This window comes from Serinus canaria, chromosome 7, assembly GCF_022539315.1.
Source record: "Serinus canaria isolate serCan28SL12 chromosome 7, serCan2020, whole genome shotgun sequence".
Classification (NCBI taxonomy): domain Eukaryota; kingdom Metazoa; phylum Chordata; class Aves; order Passeriformes; family Fringillidae; genus Serinus; species Serinus canaria.
Window position 1 is genome coordinate 1199064 of NC_066321.1, and position 19268 is coordinate 1218331.

At 52.5% G+C, this 19268-nt stretch overlaps 1 protein-coding gene across 5 annotated transcripts in view; it reads right to left on the reverse strand.

Annotated features, from left to right (window-relative positions):
* Positions 1-17896, reverse strand: part of FMNL2 (formin like 2) — a 110240-nt gene extending 92344 nt beyond the window's left edge. For all 5 annotated transcript variants that reach the window (XM_050977067.1, XM_050977069.1, XM_050977068.1 and 2 more), the window contains exon 1: positions 17745-17896. In XM_050977067.1, coding sequence (XP_050833024.1) covers positions 17745-17861 — 117 coding nt within the window. In that variant the 5' untranslated portion in view covers positions 17862-17896. The remainder of the gene's footprint in view (positions 1-17744) is intronic.
* Positions 17897-19268: the final 1372 nt, after the last annotated feature.

Below are 19268 nucleotides of genomic sequence, written 5' to 3' on the forward strand. Positions count from 1 at the left end.
TCAGGGAAGTGTCCCTCCAGCAGCCCCACTTCTACAAACAGGCCAAACCACACAAAGCCTCAACAAATAAATCCAACTCCAAATAATGCCTTCTTTTTCCCTGAATCTCTCTTTATTTTGTCCTTAACCACTTGTGTCCCATCTTTCCCAAAAACTTCTTCCAAAACCAAGGCTGTGGTGCCAATTCTCTGCTGTACAGCTGGGTCTACACAACAATGCCAAACCCTAGGATTTATTACAATTTATTAGGATTTATTCCAGTGCAGAGTCAATAAGCAGCTCTCAGTGTGGAGCATTTTGCCCTGAAAAGCCTAAATTTGGGGGTGATGTTGTGGAAGTTCAAGCAATTGAAAAACTCAAATTGATTTCATGTGTTTTGCTGTTTCAGGCTACATGAAAAAACATTTGCTGGGGTTATTTTTGTAAGGACACCCGTTCAGTTGGATTAATTATCCTCATCTGTTAGTATTCCAAATACTGCCATAATAAAAGCATTAAACAATCAATATATGCTTATATTAATCATATATGCTTATATTTATGCACCTATTCCTGCACCAGCCTAGGTCTGGCAAAGCCCTGCTTGAAGGACCAGGAGAGGCCCAAAACCATCAAACAAATGGGAAAGCTGAGCCTGGAAACATCCTGGATTTCAGGCCTCCTAAGCTTTTCCAATCCATTCCCTAAAGGAATGCCCAGGAAGATGATTCTTGCTGCTTTGCAGTTGTCCTGTGCCATCAGTGCTCCTGCCTTCAAAGCAATTTATGGAGATTTCTCCTCCAAAGCAAGCAGGGAAGAGCCTGGCTGGGAGTGCTTGGCCAAGCCATTCCCCATTTGTGGGAATTTCCATCTGTTGGGAATGCCAGGGAGGAAAAGAAAACTTTTGCAAACACAAAGCTGGGCTCATCTCTTTGGGATGCAGGCTCCTGGGTGCTCCAGCTCTCATCCCACTGCAGCCATCCACAAGGAGGCAATAAAAAGCCCATTTTTATTTTCCCCAGCCCAGGAGTTCACCCCAGCTGAGAAATAAAGACAAGCAGCATGATTCATGCTCAACATCTGCGGGCCAGAGCCGCTTCTCCTTACATTCAGCTGTGTTCAAGTGGGCTTCCAACAAAAAAAGGGAATGACAGCCCGGGTTTTATCCCACAGGAATGGTGCAGGGAGAGCAGCTCTGCCTGCCTGAGCTGCTCCCTGCTTGCTCCCAGCCCGCTGGGAAAACACAGCCTGAGGGAGGCTTGGCTATAAATGGGAAAATATCCTGGATTTCCAGATGCACTTGAAAGATGCAGATCCCTCAGAGGAGAAGGGATGGAGGGACAGGACAGACAGGGCACAGGGGATGGATTCCCACTGCCAGAGGGACATTGGAAGGGATTCCTGGCTGGGCTGGAATTCCCAAAAAAGTTGTGGCTGCCCCTGGATCCTTGGCAGTGCCCGAGGCCAGGCTGGAGCAGCCTGGGATAGTGGGAGGTGTCCCAGGGAGTAGCACTGGGAAATCCTTACATCCCTTCCCACCTAAAGTCACAGCCATCCCTTCCTGGTGGCTCCTTCCCATCCAGGGAAGCTCCAGGAACACTCCAGAGACTCCCTGGCTGATTGTGCCATAAAGAACCCTGGCACTGAATTACTGCAACAACTAAAACTTAATTGAGTCACCCAGGAAATTACTGGAAAATGATCCTTGTTTTTATCCCTAAGCTACTTAAGGGCCATGCAAGCAAACCTGTGGAATATTGAGCACAGACAGGCAGGGATAATATTGTCTGCAAGCAAAAAAAAAAAAAAAAAACCAAAAAACCCACAAAAAACCTGGATTGATTTTGGCAGAGGAGGATTAAGTTATGGAAAAGAAGCTGAGGCCAGAGCAAAGGAGGCAGCAACAAAATAAAAAGCTGCAGATGGAATCACAGGGAGAAGGAAAAAACCACTGGAAGGGAGGTGGATAAGGGAAGGGAATACACAAAATAAAGGAGCATTTTCAGGAGCCACACTGGGCTCACCAAACACCTCAAACTACGCTGAGATTGGATGAGTTAAACTCCTCCATCTTCAGATTAAAGCATAAAAGAATAAAAATCTATAAACTGCTGGGATGGAGAAAATGAAGAGATGAGGGGTGCCACAAACAACAGTAAACATGAATTATTCCAGCATTCACAACCCAGATCCAAACAGGCATCAAAATATTTACAACTCAAGAGTCCTGAGCACTTAAAAAGGTGAGGAAAACATGAGGGAAGGGAGGGATGCACTGCCACACAAAAAGGGAAAGAAAATATCCTTTCCCAAACACCAGAGGAACAGAATGAAAAGAGGGTGCCTAAAACCAATAAATCTGAGAAATTCAACATGCAGGATGAGCCAACAGCAAATCTATTCTAACCCAAACCTTAAAATAAACTGCTCAAGTTGAGCAGCAAGTGATGAACAACGTGAGCATGAAACAACACAGAATGTGTCCCTCACTGCCAGGTCATTCACTGCTTGGGAACAGCAGAATTCCCTTTTTCACTGGTTTTACCAGCCTTGAAAATCCCCAGCAGCAGCTCAGGGGAAAAGCCATGGTGCTGCTGCACCCCCACCCTGGGGAGGACAATCCCAGCTCCTCCCTCTCACATCCCTGTGATCCTGGGTGATCCCTGGCAGGCTGGGGGGAAAATTCATTTCTCCAGGGATTTTGGGGACCAGACCCTCTGGACTGCACTGAGGAAGGGCTGTCACCTCAGGGCTGTCACCTCAGGGCTGTCACCTCAGGGCTGTCACCTCAGGGTGACAGCAAAGGCTGCTCCAGGCTCCATCTTCTATCAGGGTCACAAAATCCAGAATTAAAACTCTCTGGCCTTTTCTCTGTTCAACAAAAACTTTTTTCACTCTGCAGCCCCCTGGCACACAAAACCTGGCAAACAGCACTCCACAAGGAGGTCTGGCCTTCTTCAGCTCCCAAAAAACCCTGGAGCAAGGAGGGCAGGTTTCATCCCCAGCTCCTTCTCCAGGACCAATCCCTTATCCTGCATCACCTCCTGAAAATCAGATTACACAACTCTCCCTTAAATACCAACATTTATTGCCCATTCCAGGCATCCATCCTTTATGAATCTCAACACCTCTGCTGGAATTCCAGCTCTAATATTCCTACATAAAGACAAAAATATCACTTCACTTGGAGAGCTGAAGTCACTCCTGAAACGAGACATTCCCAGAGACAAAAAAATCTCTTTGCTTGGGTGAGAATCGTGACTGACGTGGGGCAGCAGCACTTCTGACCATCCCACATGGATCTGCCAGATCACCAAATCCTACTCAATTCCTGATTTTTTTAGCAGCATTTCTGACCATCCCACATGGATCTGCCAGATCACCAAATCCTACTCAATCCCTGATTTTTGACCACTCCAGTGCTAAATTCTGTATATAAATATATAAACGCTGTCCTTGAATGGGCTCCTGCTTTGTTTCTCCCTGGATTTTCAACTCCAAATGATCCAATCCCAGCAGAATGTGAGGCTGCCTGCTCCCCAGTTTTGTTTGGAAAACTGCTGATCCATGAGCTGTCAATTAGCATCAGTTCTCCTGCTGGAAGCACTGTCTCCATCCCACCCATCCACCCTCCCAACTCATTTCCTAGGAAGAAATGGGATCCATGAACAAAGCTCTGCTTTTCCCATTATTCCATTCATCTTATGCACAAATACTGGGATAATAGAGTTTATTCAATCTCATCTGAGGTTTTTCCTGGCGTCCTGGTTCAGAAGTTACCAGGAATTGCTTGATGCTTAAAAGGGATTTTTGAGGATTTGATGTATGGGATTTGAAAATATCCTTTTTTAGGCTGGAATGCTGTTTTAAGGAAAGGGAAGCTCTCCTATGAAGGTAAAAAAATACCAATCTGTGGCATTTGATCAGCCATTGCCAGCCAAACCCAAGGCACTGCCCTGATTACACTGAATTTTAAAAACTATCAAACTGTTCCTGCTGTGTCCCATGCTGAGCTGGGACATCACCTCAGCCCTGCACACTGAAGAGCACTTATGGTGATTTTCAGACTGGTTTCACCTCAGGAAAAAACCCCACACAACATAAAAACTCCAATCTGTTTTCCAGATGATTTAGCTATTAAGTGAAAGGCCAGTAAAAATCTGCCTAGAACTGAAATTGGGTATGACCAAGTGAAATGGTTCTTCATGTAACATAAACCCCTGCTCAATATGGTGCTACCACAACCCAGGGACTCTGGGAAAAAGATGTTGCCTATTAAAATAAAATTAAATTGAAAAAAGGAGAAAGTTTTCTATTTTCATATGAGCTGAGGAGCTGAGCCCTGAGCAGAGGGAAGGAAGGGAAGAATCCAGTGTAAAGCACAACCTGAACAGTCTGTTCAGACAGCTTTGTGAGTACAGCCATTGCTTTATTTGGAGTAAAATAAAGCCCTTGTATTTCACAGGAGTTCCTGTGTTGCATGGCAGCTGAGGGACTCGGTTAACACCTGGATGGGTGACATCTTCCAGAGTCAAAATGTGACATGAAAGTAGGGAAAATGGCATTAAAACACACCAGGAAACAACGTGAGGACACCACTGGGATCCCAGAAGCTGGGAGAGGCTGCTCCAGTCAAAAACCAGGAGATGGAGAGTGGGAAAATAATCCTAATAAATAATTCCAACATGATAAAAACCTGGAAGAGATTGGCTCAGCACAGGCTGGGCATCCTCAGGGGAACTGTGGGAACTGTGGAATGATGGAACAGGGAAATGCCCCCTCCTTAAACCACAGCTTTCCCTGGAGAGGAATCCCAGAATCCCAGATTGGGTTGGGTCAGAAGGACCTTAAACCCATCCCAATCCATCCTGTCATGGACAGGGACACCTCCCAGGCTGCTCCAGTGTCCCTTGGACACTCCCAGGGATCCAGGGGCAACCACAGCTTCTCTGGGAATTCCATCCCAGGCAGGAATTCCTTCCCAATATCCCACCTAAAGCTACCCCTGCCACTGGCATCACCTCCCACAGCCACTCCTGGGCATCCCAGCACAGCTTCCAGCCAGGATTTCCTCCAGCTGTGGCACAGCAAACCCAACCTGTGGGGTTTTTCCTTTTCCCCACCTTTCCCATTCTGATGGGTTTCCATCCCCCATTATCCAGACAGAGCACACAGCTCCCTCCTCCTCCACCCCAAGCACACAAACACCACAGTTCAGCCTCCCACAAATGCAAAAAAATGTTAAACCCTGCTCCCTAATGAGGTGGATTTGCTCGTGGCATGTTGATATTTCTCCAGCCACATTCCCTCCCACGAAGTTCCAAATGCCTCCGAGAGAGCCACGAGCAGACAGAGAGGGCTGAGCTCCCACAGCTGGGCTGGAAATGCCCTGGAATGTCCACGGAGCCAGGGATGGGGCAGGGACAGCAGCACAAACACCACCCTGGCCAAGGATCACCCCCCACCCTGGGCTGGGCACCATCCCCCAGGGGAGGACCCGCACAGACAGCCCCAAGGATGGAGGCTGGCCAGAAAAATCCATAAATCTGCTCCTTTAATCGCTGTCTGAAGCCTTTATCACTGTTGTTATTATTGTTGCTGTCATTCTCGTGGAGCACTGGGATGCTGCAGGAGCTGCTGCCTCCAGCTCCCCGGAGGAAAGGGGAAGTTTTCACCCAAAATTTGCTGATGGAGGAAATGAGCAGAAGACAAAAAAATCTCTGCTGATTGAAAAGAGGAGGAAACAGCCAGAATTGAGGCACCTTGGCAAACAAAACTGGGTCATTCCTGAGCTCCCAGAGGAGCAGCAGCCGTGCCCATGGCTGTGGCATCCCCAGCACAAGGTCAGTGGGATAAGAGCAACCCCAGGCCAGCCCTGGCTCGGTGTTTTGGCTACACACAGTGAAGGCCTCCCTGCTTGCCTGGTATCTCTGTGGGAAAAGGCCCTGAGCAGGAAATCATGGCTAAAAAGAGTTAAAATGTGTGCCCAGGGATGGGTGGCCCTGGGACAGACCCTGAGCTGTCACAGCAGGAACATCTTCTTGTCAAGGCATTCCCAAACCCACTGTTTCTGGGATGGAATAAATCCAAATCTGCATTTTCCCTGTTTAAAGAGAAGGTGCTTTTCTCCCTGCACATCTTTTCTGTGAAATATTTTGGCACAGCAGCAGCAGCAGCAGCTGGGATGTGGTACCCAAAAAAGCCTGTAGGTTAAACTCCAACCATTCCAACAGGTTTTGTTTGTGATGTTCCAGAGCATCTGTACATTTATGTGTGTGCTGTCTGGGCTGTGTCAATACCAGAACAAGGCACACAAGTAATACTCTGCTCCACACGGGGTCTTGCACCTCAAGTATCCCCAAGCACTTCCTCAGAGCACCTCGAACAATTCCAACAATTCCAACAATTCCCTGAATGCCTCACAAGTGCATCGGGGCCGTTTTCACTCCACTTGCTGAACAGAAGGGATAATTCACCTTTAACAAAGATCTGCCATCAGACAGAAAATAAACACCAGCAAAACCAAACAAACAATAGCTCTGAGCTTTCCAAATAAAATTCCTTTTCCCTTTCAGTTGTGCAACCTTTTGTCCCCGAGCCAGCAGAGAATTCACTGCCAGAGAAGAATTTCATGCTTAATCAATTTTTGCCTCACTGGTGTTTGTAGGTATCCCAGTTCCTCCTCTGCCCTGCAAATCCAGCTCAGGATACCTTGGCTCTGCCACACCCAAGGATGCAGGAGAAAACAGAGGTTTTCTGACACTCAGGGATTGATCTGCATCCCCCTGGCTGCTGAAGGATCCTGAACGGGGACCAACAGGGAAGGACTCAGCCCATGGGAACTCTTGCACAATTCCTTTCATGTTCTCATTGAAGCACTTCAATGTGACAGAATCATTCCCTAGCAGGGAGAAAGCCCACCTGCCTTCTGCTCAGAACAGGCTGCACTTCCAGGAATACACACAGATTTATTTCTGGAAAACACCTCTTGCCCCCATACCAAGTGATGGGAGAGCTGGGAATGGCCCCAAAGCTCCTGCAGACTCAGAGGGAGCAAGAGAGGCCTGAGACAGGAGAAAAGGTCCTGAGCTGACCCTGGAACCCCCTGCGTGGGCTGAGCTGAAAGGTCACTTCCCTCTGATCCACACCAAGCCTGAGACTCAGCTCCCTAAATTCCTCTTGCCCCACTCTTCTGCCATTTGATCTGGGTCAGCTGAACCTCTCATTCTCCTGAGTGTGGTCAGCACAACAAGGAAAACACCCCTGACCACCCCAGGTACCACAGGGTCTGCTATTAAAGGAGATAAAAAACCACATTTCCAAAGCAAAGTGTTTTCCCCACGGTGTTTTGTGCACTTCATTGTCTGCTCAGGCACAGAACCATGGAGTGCTGGGATGGTTTGGGTGGGAAGGGACCTTAAAGGCCATCCCATCCCATCCCATCCCATCCCATGGGCAGGGACACCTTCCAGCACCCCAGGCTGCCCCAAGCCCCTCTCACTCCTCTCCTTCCCCCACAGCACCACCAGAGGCTCCTGAAAAATTCATGGAGCAAAAACGCCCATCAAGCAGCGAAGTTCTTGTTTCATTTAGCAAAAAGCACATTGTGCATTTGCCTCTCTCAGATACTCATTGAGATGATCAAGAGAACAGGGATCTGCAGCTGAAGCTCTGCCACGGAGCAGAGCTGAGCTCTCAGACACAATTCCCTGTGAGCTGATCCCTGGGAAGATCTGACAAGTCCCAGACTATTCCAGGGAGCTGCAGTTTTCAGCCAACAGCTCCCAGCCATCCAGCCCAGCTACCTGTAAGCAGCTGCTATCACACAAGGATTCAATTAATTAGCCATCAATCCTGGCTCAATCCATGAATGATTATCCTGACATCAAAGGGACTCTGGTTACCTGGAGACTTGTGGCCACCAAGCAACACCTGGCACCAATGCCATGAAAAATCACCCCCGAGCCAAAGCTTTTTGGAGGGATGGCAGTCCTCAAAAGTGTGACTGCCCTGCTCAATCAGCTTCCCAGGAAAACTCCTTGTGCCATAATTCATCCCAGTGCCACCCAGGGCTGTATCCCAACCTGCTGCCCATGGAGGAGGAATAATAAATATAATTAATTATAATTTACATTTCCAGCTTTAGGTTTCTTGTATCTGAGAGAAGAGACGAATTCAATGTTCACCCAATATCCCTGGGAGAGTGCACAGCCACACAGAGGCTCCCACACACACACTCAACATCAAAGCTCCTGTTTGAGCAGGCTTTAAGTTAAATATTTGTGATAGTTAATTTATTTGATCATCTGCACTTGCAAGGCTCGGAGCTGGGCAGAGAGGCCTTTGAAGCGCTCCCAAAGACAGTAAATCATTGGGAACCTTTGTCACAAAAGTGCTGTATGAACTCAGCCAAGCCATTTCCATCCCTTCCCAGGCCCTCTGGATAACGGTGCCACCCAGCCAGCCCCAAACCTGGCCCAGGTGGAACTGGGAATTTTGTTTGTCCTCTGGAAAGCAGGACAAGGGGAGCCACAGGGGGACATGCCAGGGTGCTGGATGGATGAACAACCAGGATTTCTGGATTGAACAATCTGCTTCTTCATTGTAATTACTGGCTTCTGAAAGACTTCAGCAACTTTGCCAATTTGTACAACCCTCTATTCTCTGCTTTTGGCCTCCACTGTTCAGTCATTTTGCAGACAAACAAGGAACAGATGTACACTCTAGAGCTGCCCCAAGTCCTTTTATAGTAAAGGATTTCTGGCCAAACAATATATGTTAAAAAGAAAAAGAAGGGGAAAAACAATTTTTGCACTTTTTAAGGTATCTCTCACAAGAGCCAGATACACATTTACAAAATCTAAAATCTCTACACATCATTCTGGAAGGCTCAAGAATGTTCTGTCCTGGAGCAGCTCCTGCCCTCGGCCAACACCCACGTGGGGAGCGTGGCCAGAGCTGCCCACAAACTCTGGGGACACCAGGGGCAGCCCTGGGGGCTCCTGCTGCCACCACCAACCCCTCCTGCCCCTGGACCACCAGCACACAACCTCTGAAAGGAGCTACAGAATTCCAGAGTGGTTTCAGGTGGAAAGGACATGAAGGATCATCCAGAGCCACCCCAGCCATGGGCAGGGACACCTCCTGCTGTCCCAGGCTGCTCCAAGCTGTTCTGGAACACCTCCAGGGATCCAGGGGCAGCCACAGCTTCTCTGGGAAACCCATTCCAGCCCCTGCCCATGCTTCCAGCCAGGAATTCCTTCCCAAAATCCCTAACTCCCATCCTCCCCAGCCCTCTGGGAAGCCATTCCCGTGTCCTGTCCACAGTTAACCCCGCTCCGCGCTGCTCAACGTGACAAGGGAAGTCACAACCTCTGGGAGCTTTCCTGTGGATCTTCCTGCCACAGATCCCTCCCTGGGGCCCAGCCCAGGCCCGGGAGTGCTGTCCCAGTTCCCAGGACAGCTCCCAGTTCCCGTGCCGAGGTGTCCCCAGCGTTGGCTCCAGCCCCCGCGCCAGGACACGCAGCCGCTCTCCGGAGCCGAGGCAGAGCCCTGGAGGTCCAGCAGAGCCCAGCTCTCATGTGAGCAGCATTCATGGCCAGGACAATGCCCCCATTCTGGTGCTTTATGAATATCCTCCCCAAATGTATGTTTAAGGCTGCGCAGTCCCCGCAGACAAACACTTGTTTTGTTAAAGAGATCCCGGGCTGAATTGAAACCCAGCACACGCTGCAGCTCTGCAATATGTCACCCAGAGCCCAGCATACACAAGGTATACATCAGCCAAGTCTCTGCACCAAACACTCCAGAAAGGCCTTCCTTTAGGAAGAGGCAATGCCTGCCCAGATTAATGCTCATATATATATTTTCCAGTATATCCGTAAGGGATTCTGGGCACAGGGAGCTACAGAGAGAATCAGGGCTGGAGCTGTGAGTGAAAACACCACAGACCTTTCACCAGCCCCACATCAGGGTCAGGGAATCTCCTGAGCTGGAAGGGACCCACAGGATCATGAATCCAAAATCCCAAAATCCCACCCTGGGCATCCCTGGGAGCGGTGTCCAAATGCTCCCGGAGCTCCTGGAGCTCTCAGTGCCCAGCAGCACCCTGAGAGGGAAGAGCCTTTCCCTGAAATCCAACCTAAACTGGAGCAGAACTAACTGGCATTTCCCAGCAACCACGTGGGCAAGAGCACAACCCTGGGGCCAACTGGTGAGAGCACACGAAGTGATGGAAACCTGCTCAGCCCTCCAGAACTGAAACCAGGACGTGACAAAAGGGAAATTCCCACTTTTTAAGCACCAGCAGCCCCAAGTGCTGTTACCTGACCAGCCTGAGCCCTTTGGCCCCAGGGTAGAGATTTTCTCTAACCCAAATATAAATCAAATGGAACAAGCTGGTGTCACTTCTTTCCCATCCCGAATTCCCAAATGGACTCTTCCACACAAAGACAGCAATCATTCAGCTGAGTCTGTCTCAAATGTGGCTGCACACTGCTCACCACAGAAGCCCTCGGCAGCCGGGTCACCAGCACTGCCTGCAAGCACTCTGCAAACTGCTCTGCTGCTTCTAAACTCTCATCTCCTGCTTACCCAAGAAAAATCCCATTTACACCTCCCAGCAGAGTTAGGAAAAACCCTCCAGAGGCACAGCTCCAGCCTGCTGCTGTCCCCACACCTTCTGTGGAGCAGGAAAAGCAATCCCCAACCCTCCTGCTCGGGGCAGTGCCTGGATCCTGATCAGAAAGGGCTTAACTCAAAGCCAAGAGGGAGCCCAGATGCTTAAAAATCAGCTGGTGCTGAAGTGCTGCTGCATTAGCATGTCGTGCATAATTCATGAGCTCGTGCTGGGGAGAGCAGAGCAGGTCAGGGTGCCAGGGCTCCAACACGGATTCCTGCGGGCACAGCCGGGTGCCAGCCTGCCCTGGCAGACCCAGGCCAGCCCGGGAGAGAGGCAGGGCTGGCTCTGGATCACAGAATCCCAGAAATCTGGGCTATTCCCAGAGACACTGCCCCTGGATCGCTGGCAGTGTCCCAGCCAGGCTGGACAGGACACTGGGAGGTGTCCCTGCCATGGCAGGGTGGCACTGGATGGGCTTTAGGGTCCCTTCCATGCCAGGCCATGCTGGGATTCTGTCCCTCTGGCCTCCTGCCCTTTCAGAGGTCCTGTCCTGGTGGTCCAGGGACAGAAGGGGTTGGTGATGGCAGCAGGAGCCCCCAGGGCTGCCCTTGATGTCTCCCAAGTTTGTGGGATATTGGGAAGGAATTCCTCCCTGGGAGGGTGGGGAGGCCCTGGGCTGGAATTCCCAGAGGAGCTGTGGCTGCCCCTGGATCCCTGGCAGTGCCCAAGGCCAGGCTGGGCAGGGCTCGGAGCACCTGGAATGGTTTTGGTGCAAAAGTGGCACCAAACTCTCCTGCTGGATGTCACTGACCCCAACAGCAACTGGTGCAGCAGAACGTGCAGCACAACCCAGGGGATTTTACATCCCCTGTGCCCTAAATCCACAGTGGGCACCAGTGCCAGCCCTTTCAGCTGGGCACAGCAGTGCTGGTGCCCTGGAGCACCTGAGCCCTGCCCCAGAGACCCTTCCCAGCCACCTCCCCACTGCCACCACCCAAAGCCAGTGTCACAAACCACGGCTGGCTCAGCAAGGGAAAGCAAAAGCAAAACTGCAACCAGTCCCAGGGATTTCCCACCTCCAAAGGAGCCCTGGGCTGTGCTCACTGCCCCTTCCAGCCACCGAGCTGCAAGAACAGCAACAGCCTGGAAAAAGGAGCAGAGAGCTCCAAAGTCCAAGTGTGTTTGGGGGAAAGGCAGGGATGGCACAAGGTCTGTCCCTCAGTGAGCAAACCCCAGTCAGAGAGTCAATGCCAAAGGTTGGTTTCATTTTAGGATGGAGCCAGAGCCAGAAACAAGGAGGAAAATAAAACCAGCTACTCCTGCAGGGTCATTCACCCCCTCGGCCCCCGAGCAAGGGGGCAGATGGAAAGCACTTCTGACAGACTGGGCAGAAAAAATCATTTCTTCAGCAGGTGCTGGACTCAAAATGGGAGCAGGAAACTGCCTGGACCCTGTGCAGACAGGGGTGGTGCTGATCCCACATGGAACCCATGGATCCCACATGCCCAATCCCTTCTGCAGCTGGAAGGAGCACCCAAAACTCCAGCAGGGAAAAACCCAAAGTTCCAGCAGGGAAACCTCAAAATTCCAGCAGGGAAAAACCCAAAATTCCAGCAGGGAAAAACCCAAAGTTCCAGCAGGGAAACCCCAAAATCCCAGCAGGGAAAAACCCAAAATTCCAGCAGGGAAAACCACTCTCCTTCTCCAAAGCAGCCACACAAACACAGGACAGGGCTGGTAATTGCCATGCACACCTTCACATGGATGTTTTACTCCAAAAGGGGTTGGAGTCTTTAGAAGTTGCCTGGATGATTCACAGTCTTTGTCCAACAATCCCAAAATACATAAAAAACAGCAATGTGCTTCTGGAAACACAGGAGGAAATCAAACATGTTGGTTTGGGTTTGTTATCTGCTGAGCTTTGCCTTTTGGGGGGAGAAGTTTCTGTGCACTTCAACAGCTCCTCATGCAGCAGGAAAAGCTGAAGTGATTTTAAAATGCAATACTGAGGGCAGCCACCCGTGGCTCCAAGTTATTCAATCACCAATGAGAAACTACTCAAGAGCTACTGATTGATTTCAGATCACCTCGTAAACTCTGAATTTCATCCTGCACCTCTCCCTTCCTTCTTCAGCATCACCCAGGACATGGAGTGGTTCTCAAGAGAGCATTTCACACCTCAGGGCCAGCTCCTGCAAGACCTTGCTCGTGCAGACAAAACAAAAACCCTAAAAACCCCTTTATTTCTCCCACAAGGTTAAGGAAGTTGATAGAGATGTTTGATAAAGCTTCAGTGCTCTGAGGAAAGAGGACGGGACAGGTTAAAGGTAAAGGCAGAGGGTTTGCTTGATCTGTTGTTGTTCACCTTCAACAACATTTAATGTGTAATTTGGAGGGTTCATCCCTCCACCATCATCCAAATTAATGGGATTATCTGGCATGGAAAAATGGTACACCAAAAAATATATGCATGCACATCAGCCCAGCCATTTTAGAAGTCGTCCAGGTTTCCAGGAGCTGAAATTAATCTTAGCAGGGTTGCCACCAGCTAAATACCCACCACAGTACCCTCGTATTCCAGACACTCAAAGGAAAAAATCTGTTTTACAAAAATGTTCTCCGGTGATGTCTGGGTGGAAAAACTTAGAAATGCCATCCATCCCCTGCGGGGCAGAAGTGCCACCACCAGGCACTGCTGGACATTTAACCCCTGTGAAAGATATATATTTAACCCTGTGATTTATGAGGTTGTTTCTTCAAGCAATAGTGTCACTGCCCCAGTCACTTCCCAGCAAAATCCCCAGTGGCAGGAGCCCGTCAGAGCTGAGGCCTGAACAAGGAAACCCCACAGGTCTGTTTGGGTCCTGCCTTTCAGAAATCTCATTTTCCTCCAGATTCCTAAAGCCACCTCAGCATCTCCCACCTCCCAGTACCACTCCCACCTGTATCAGCTGTTCCAGGATCTCAACTCAAACCCATCCCAAGGGAATCCTGTTAAATGTAGGGATCACAAGAAGGAATCCAGTGCCCCACCAAAGCAGGGAGGCTGATCCTGTCCCAGATATCTCCTGCAGCCCCCTCATGCTCCATAATGACTTGCAGACCCTAAACCATACATTTATTATTATATATATATATATATATTATAAAACAATGCCTAATATATCTGATAGACAATGAGGAAAGGGAACAGCTGGGAAACATTAAGAGTTTTCACACTGAGCTTCCAAATTCTTCAGCAGGAGACACTCAAGCTGCCTTCCCTGGGATGGAAAACAACGCTGGGACAAAATCCAGGGGCAAGAAGGGAATTCCAGCAGAAGGGAGATGCTCCTGTGGGCAAAGCAGGAACAGGTAGGTGCCTCACCTGGGCACGGCAGGAACACCTCCCTCACCCTCTGGCCGAGCCCTCCACCCCACAGCAGCGGGCACAGAGGAGCCCTTTGTGCACCCAAACCCCACTGGGAGGGGGAAGAGGATATTTCCTGTTAACCTCACCGCAGATTTGTAATCCAGCAGTCAAATTATGTCAATCACAGCTCATTAGGCAGCGATTTCCCCTGCCAAGCCCAGCCTGGCTGCTTCCTCCACACCACGTGGCATCTGCAAACGTGCAGCCCCGTGCCGGGTTCAGGGAGACCACCCTGCTGCAGGAGCTGCAGGGCTGGGACTGCCTCCCACAGCTCCCAGGTGCCACCCTGTCTAGGGATGCCTCTGCCACCCCTGCCTGGGCTGCTGAGCTGGGGTTTGCTCTCAGCAGACCAGAATTTGGGATTTATGCCCACGTGTCCATAGGGAAAGATCCCACAGAGCTGAGAGAAGAGAGCACTGGGAAGGGACAAGGCTGGGATGTCCCCAAGGGGATGTGCTGGTGCTGGGAAGCTCAGAACCCGAGGCAGAGCTGAGACCCAGCACAGCCAAACTGGGAACTTGGTGGCAGAACCACAGCACTGCTTCCCTGGAGTTCACATCCCCGTGTAACCCTGAGAGGAAGGGAAATAGCTCACAGGAAAAGGGCAGAATTCACATCAGCTTGAAGGATGGAAGGAACAACACTCAGCTTGCAGACCGAAACCTGGATCTCTCTTGGGTCATCCTTCACATTTTCCTCCTTGAAGTACATCCCATCAAACACATCCTCCTGGAACACACACACACAGAGCCCAGACCCCACCAGCACAGACTCAACACCCCAACCACGGCAGCACATTCACTACAGCAGCGCCCAAAACAGCACCAGGAGACACAGACCCACGGGGAAAACCCTGGTTATTGCCCAACAGACCACGAGGAGTGACACAGCCAGGGACATCCCTGTCCTTCCATTGGCTCAGGACATCCTCAGGAACACTGAGGGCACAATGAGCACAAGATTTAAGAACTTCACCCAAAAAGCGTGACCTGGAGCAGTGCCCATCATCTCCTGCAGTTTATGCACTGCAAGGAGGATCAGGGGGCAGGGAGGTGACACTGTGTGTTCAGGGTGACCAGGAGTGTTTGAGGTGACAGTGTGTGTTCAGGGTGACCAGGTGTGTGTTTGAGGTGACAGTGTGTGCTCAGGGTGACCAGGTGTATTTGAAGTGACAGGGTGTGTTCAGGATGACCAGGTGTATTTGAGGTGACAATGTGTGTTCAGGGTGACCAGGTGTGTGTTTGAGGTGACAGTGTGTGTTCAGGGTGACAGTGTGTGTTCAGGGTGACCAGGAGTGTTTGAGGTGACACTGTGTGTTCAGGGTGACCAGGTGTGTTTGAGGTGACAGTGGGTGTTCGAGGTGACAGTGGGTGTTCAGGGTGACAGTGTGTGTTCAGGGTGACCAGGTGTGTTTGAGGTGACAGTGTGTGACCAGGTGTGTTTTTGAGGCAGACAAACCACCACAGCAGAGCCCTTTCTGGACACAAAATCCTCTGACAGCCCCACAAACACAAGCTGGCACACATCCATCAGCTCCAGGCACAGCATCCCCTCGCTGAAGGGACTCCAGAGATGCTGGAGCAGATCAGGACGGCGTGTTTGAGGTGGAAAAAATAAAGCAGTTGGTGTCACAGTGAAATCATGGCCAAGTGTGCTCTGCTCGTGGTTTGGAGAGCCAGGGCTCCCTGCTCTGCACGAGGGCAGAGAACAAAACAGGAGGGACCTTTCCCACACAGGAATGGGCAGAACCCCCCAGTGTGAGGAGAGAGACCTGCACACAGCCACTCACCCTGTTCATCAACATCCAAATCAGCCTTGGGAATTTCATCAGAGATCTGGAAATTGGTATTGTCAGCACAGCCCTCGGGACCTCACCAGGGCTCTGAGTGTGCCAGCAACGCCTGTGCCAGGCTAATTTCTTAAGACAGCACATAAAGAAGGTGAGATTCAGTCTTATAACCTTCAGCATCTCCTTCTTCATTCTCCCTGCTCCTGACTAATCCTCTCTGCCCACAGAAAATATTCCTCATGGTTTTTCCCCTAATCATTCCTTTCTCGTTAATCCCTGCACTTCTCCAGCCTACCCCATTCTGGGCTTTGACCAGTGGCACAGTCATCTCTCCCTCAGAGCCACAGAGAAAACAAAATTATCACAGCCCAGCAGTTTATTCTTTCATGAACTGGTCAGAGATTTCCTGGAAGCTGCAGCACCACCAGTCATCCCTGGCTGGCTGCAAGAACAGCACGAAGGTGATTTTTGGGGTTGTTTGAGTCCCATCTTGCGGCTTCTCCCAGTGGGAGAAGAGGTCAGTGGGGGAAAATCATCCCACCCCACATTTGCACAGACTGCCCACCTGCACGGCCAGCCTCTCCCTCCAGCAAAGCTGCAGCACTCATCCTCCCAGCCTAAATTGAAGTCCATCTTCTAAAACCTTCCGAGCACCTCAGGAAGTGACAGGCTGGGTGCTGTTATCTCCCGTATTTACGTTACACGTTTCTAAGGCTGCCCCAGATGACGTCTCAGCCTCTTACAGATGCCATCCATCACCATCCCCAAAGCCAAAGCCACCGATTTCCTCCCGCAGACCACGCAGGCAGACGGAGCCAGGAGCCCTTCTGGTAGTCACAGATGAATCCAGACCGGATTCTGAGCCATGTGCTGCCTGTGGGAGCATCTCCCATCCCCAACACGACCCCGGCTTTCCCCGACAAGAGCAACGCGACACCAGGCTTTTTTCCACTGTGCCTAATAATCGTAACATCTCACTCGCCATTTGGCTCGTCAGTGGGGGTTCCTGACTGAATAGGCTTATTCTTTTCTTAGACATGATAATCTAATTGGGTCTAACCAGAAATAATCCCCAACACACACCAGTTGTGAATCCTCGCCCAGCGCCGGGAGCGTTTCAGGGAGCGGGGGGGCGGCTCCGGGATGCGGGACGGGAATTACCCCGGCAGCTCCGGGCTGCCCGTGGCATTGCAGCGAGCGCAGGGCATGGCACGCACATGGAGCCGCTGCCCTCCTCCCCCAGCTCCCGTTCCACACGCAAACGTGGCTCCGAGTAAAAAAAGCACGGCAGAAAAGAGATGGAGACGCGCTGCCTGGGTACCCCAAAGGCAGCGGGAGCTTTGCCCAGGGAAAGCTCAGCCCTTCCTTCCCGCAGAGCTGATCTCACACGGCAGCGACCCGTTCGTGCTGCCGAAACGAAAGCCCCGCTGCCCCGCGCACAGCCGGGGCAGCACCGGGATGGGCCGGGGGAGGAAGGACCGGGGTGTCCCCTGGCGGGGGGGACAGGACCGGGGTGGCCCGGGGAAAAAGAACGGCGGCGTCCCCCGGAGGAGAAAGGCGGAGGTGTCCCGGGGGGCACAGGAGCGGGGTGTCCCCGACGGAGCAGGAGCGGTGTCCTCGGATCGTCCCCGGCGGAGCAGGAGCGGTGTCCCCGGAGCGTCCCCGGCGGAGCCGCTCCCGCTCCGCTCCCCGCGGGCTGCGCTCCGCCGGCGCTGCCCGACCCGGCCCCGGGAGCCGCCCGGGCCGGGACACGGCGGCCCTCGGGGGGCTGCCGAGACAAAGAGGAGCCGCGGCCCCGTCCCGCGGGCGGCACCGCCCGGCCGAGCCCACCTGTGCCCGGCCGCGGCTCCCGAGCCAACTTTGCGCCGCTCCCCCCTTCCCCCGCCGCGCTCCTCCCCGGCGGCCCCTCCGCGCTGCCCGCAGACAATGGGGCCGGCGCTCACCAGCACCACGGCGAAGCGCTCCTCCAGCTCTCCGGGCTCGGGCATGGGCAGCTTCAGGGGGACGCTGTGCGCCCTCAGCTCCGTCTGCTGCGCGTCCACGCTCCCCGCGTTGCCCATGGCGGCCGCTCCGCGCTCTCCGCGCCCCGCGCCGGGCGGGCTCCGCGCCCCGCGCTCGCCCTCTACCACCGCGGGCGCTCCGCGGCGCCGCCGCCCGTCATGGCTCGCCGCCCTCGCCCTCCTCCCCCCGGGGCGGGCTCGCTCCGGCTCCGGCTCCAGCCCCGGCTGCGGCTCCCCCGCATGCCGCCCGCACAAAGCCCCGCTCCGCCCCCGGCCCGCGGCGCCATGGGACTCGTAGTCCCGCCGCCGGCCGGGGGAGGGACGCGGGCGAGGGGTGGGAATGCCTGGGAAAGGGTGGAAAAGAGTGGAAAAATGGGGGAAAGGGGTGGGGGAGACCCCGCCGCCTCCATTTTGTCTCGGCGGCCGCGCCGGCACCGGCCGGGAGTGAGTGGACGCAGGGAATGGTTTAAGCGAGGGCAGGGGGAGAGCGGAGATTCGGGAGAAATCCTTCCCTGGCAGGGTGGCAGGCCCTGGCACAGGGTGCCCAGAGCAGCTGGGGCTGCCCCTGGATCCCGGGAAGTGCCCAAGGCCAGGTGGGATGGGGCTTGGAGCAGCCTGGGACAGGGGAAGGTGTCCCTGCCATGGCAGAGGTGGCACTGGATGGGCTTCAATGTCCCTTTAAATCCAAACCAGTCTGGGATTCCGGGATGCTGTGATGAACTCTAGACCTTTGCTGTGGAAAGCCGTGGTCCTGCTGCTCGCCGGAAAGGATGTAGGTGGCCAAGGACTTGGTCCCCCAGCCCTCATCCCGAGTGAGGGAAATCAGGACAAACAGGGAGATTGAATTCACCACCCTGACACATCCACACCCGAGCTGAAGCTGCCTGGGTGTACTCAGGAGGTTCATCCTCCTCGGCATGTCAAACCTGCTCGTTCCTCAGGTGTGATCCCCCATTTCTCCAGCATTCCCTGCAAGTTCTCTCCAAGGTGGGGTTTCAGCATCCCAGGAATGCAGGGCTGCACAGGAAACAGGAGCCCTGACCCTGGAGATGCCACCAGCGCATTTGGTGACTCTGCTGTCCTCACTGACATTTGGGTTTCATCCCAAATCCAAGATCTCATTCCCTCCTGTCAGCTCCACCAATCCATATCCCACTGTCCCCTATTAGCATCCCATTATCCTTCCAGGGAAGAATGATTTTCACTCAGCTCTCACCTTCACAACACCGGTGCTGCTGCCTCTCCTCCTGGCCATGGAAACTATCCACATGGAGATTAATTTGGGGGCAAAAGCAAAAGGATAAGCATCATAGTTGGGAAAATGACCATTCCTTCGTTTCCATTCTCTGGGATAAGGGTTGTGCCAGAGGCACGGCTGCTGGGAATCCTGTATGGCAGCACACGCAGTCCTGCCGGGGAAATCCATGCAGGTGACAGGCACACAGCTCCCTGGGAGCTCTAAACCCA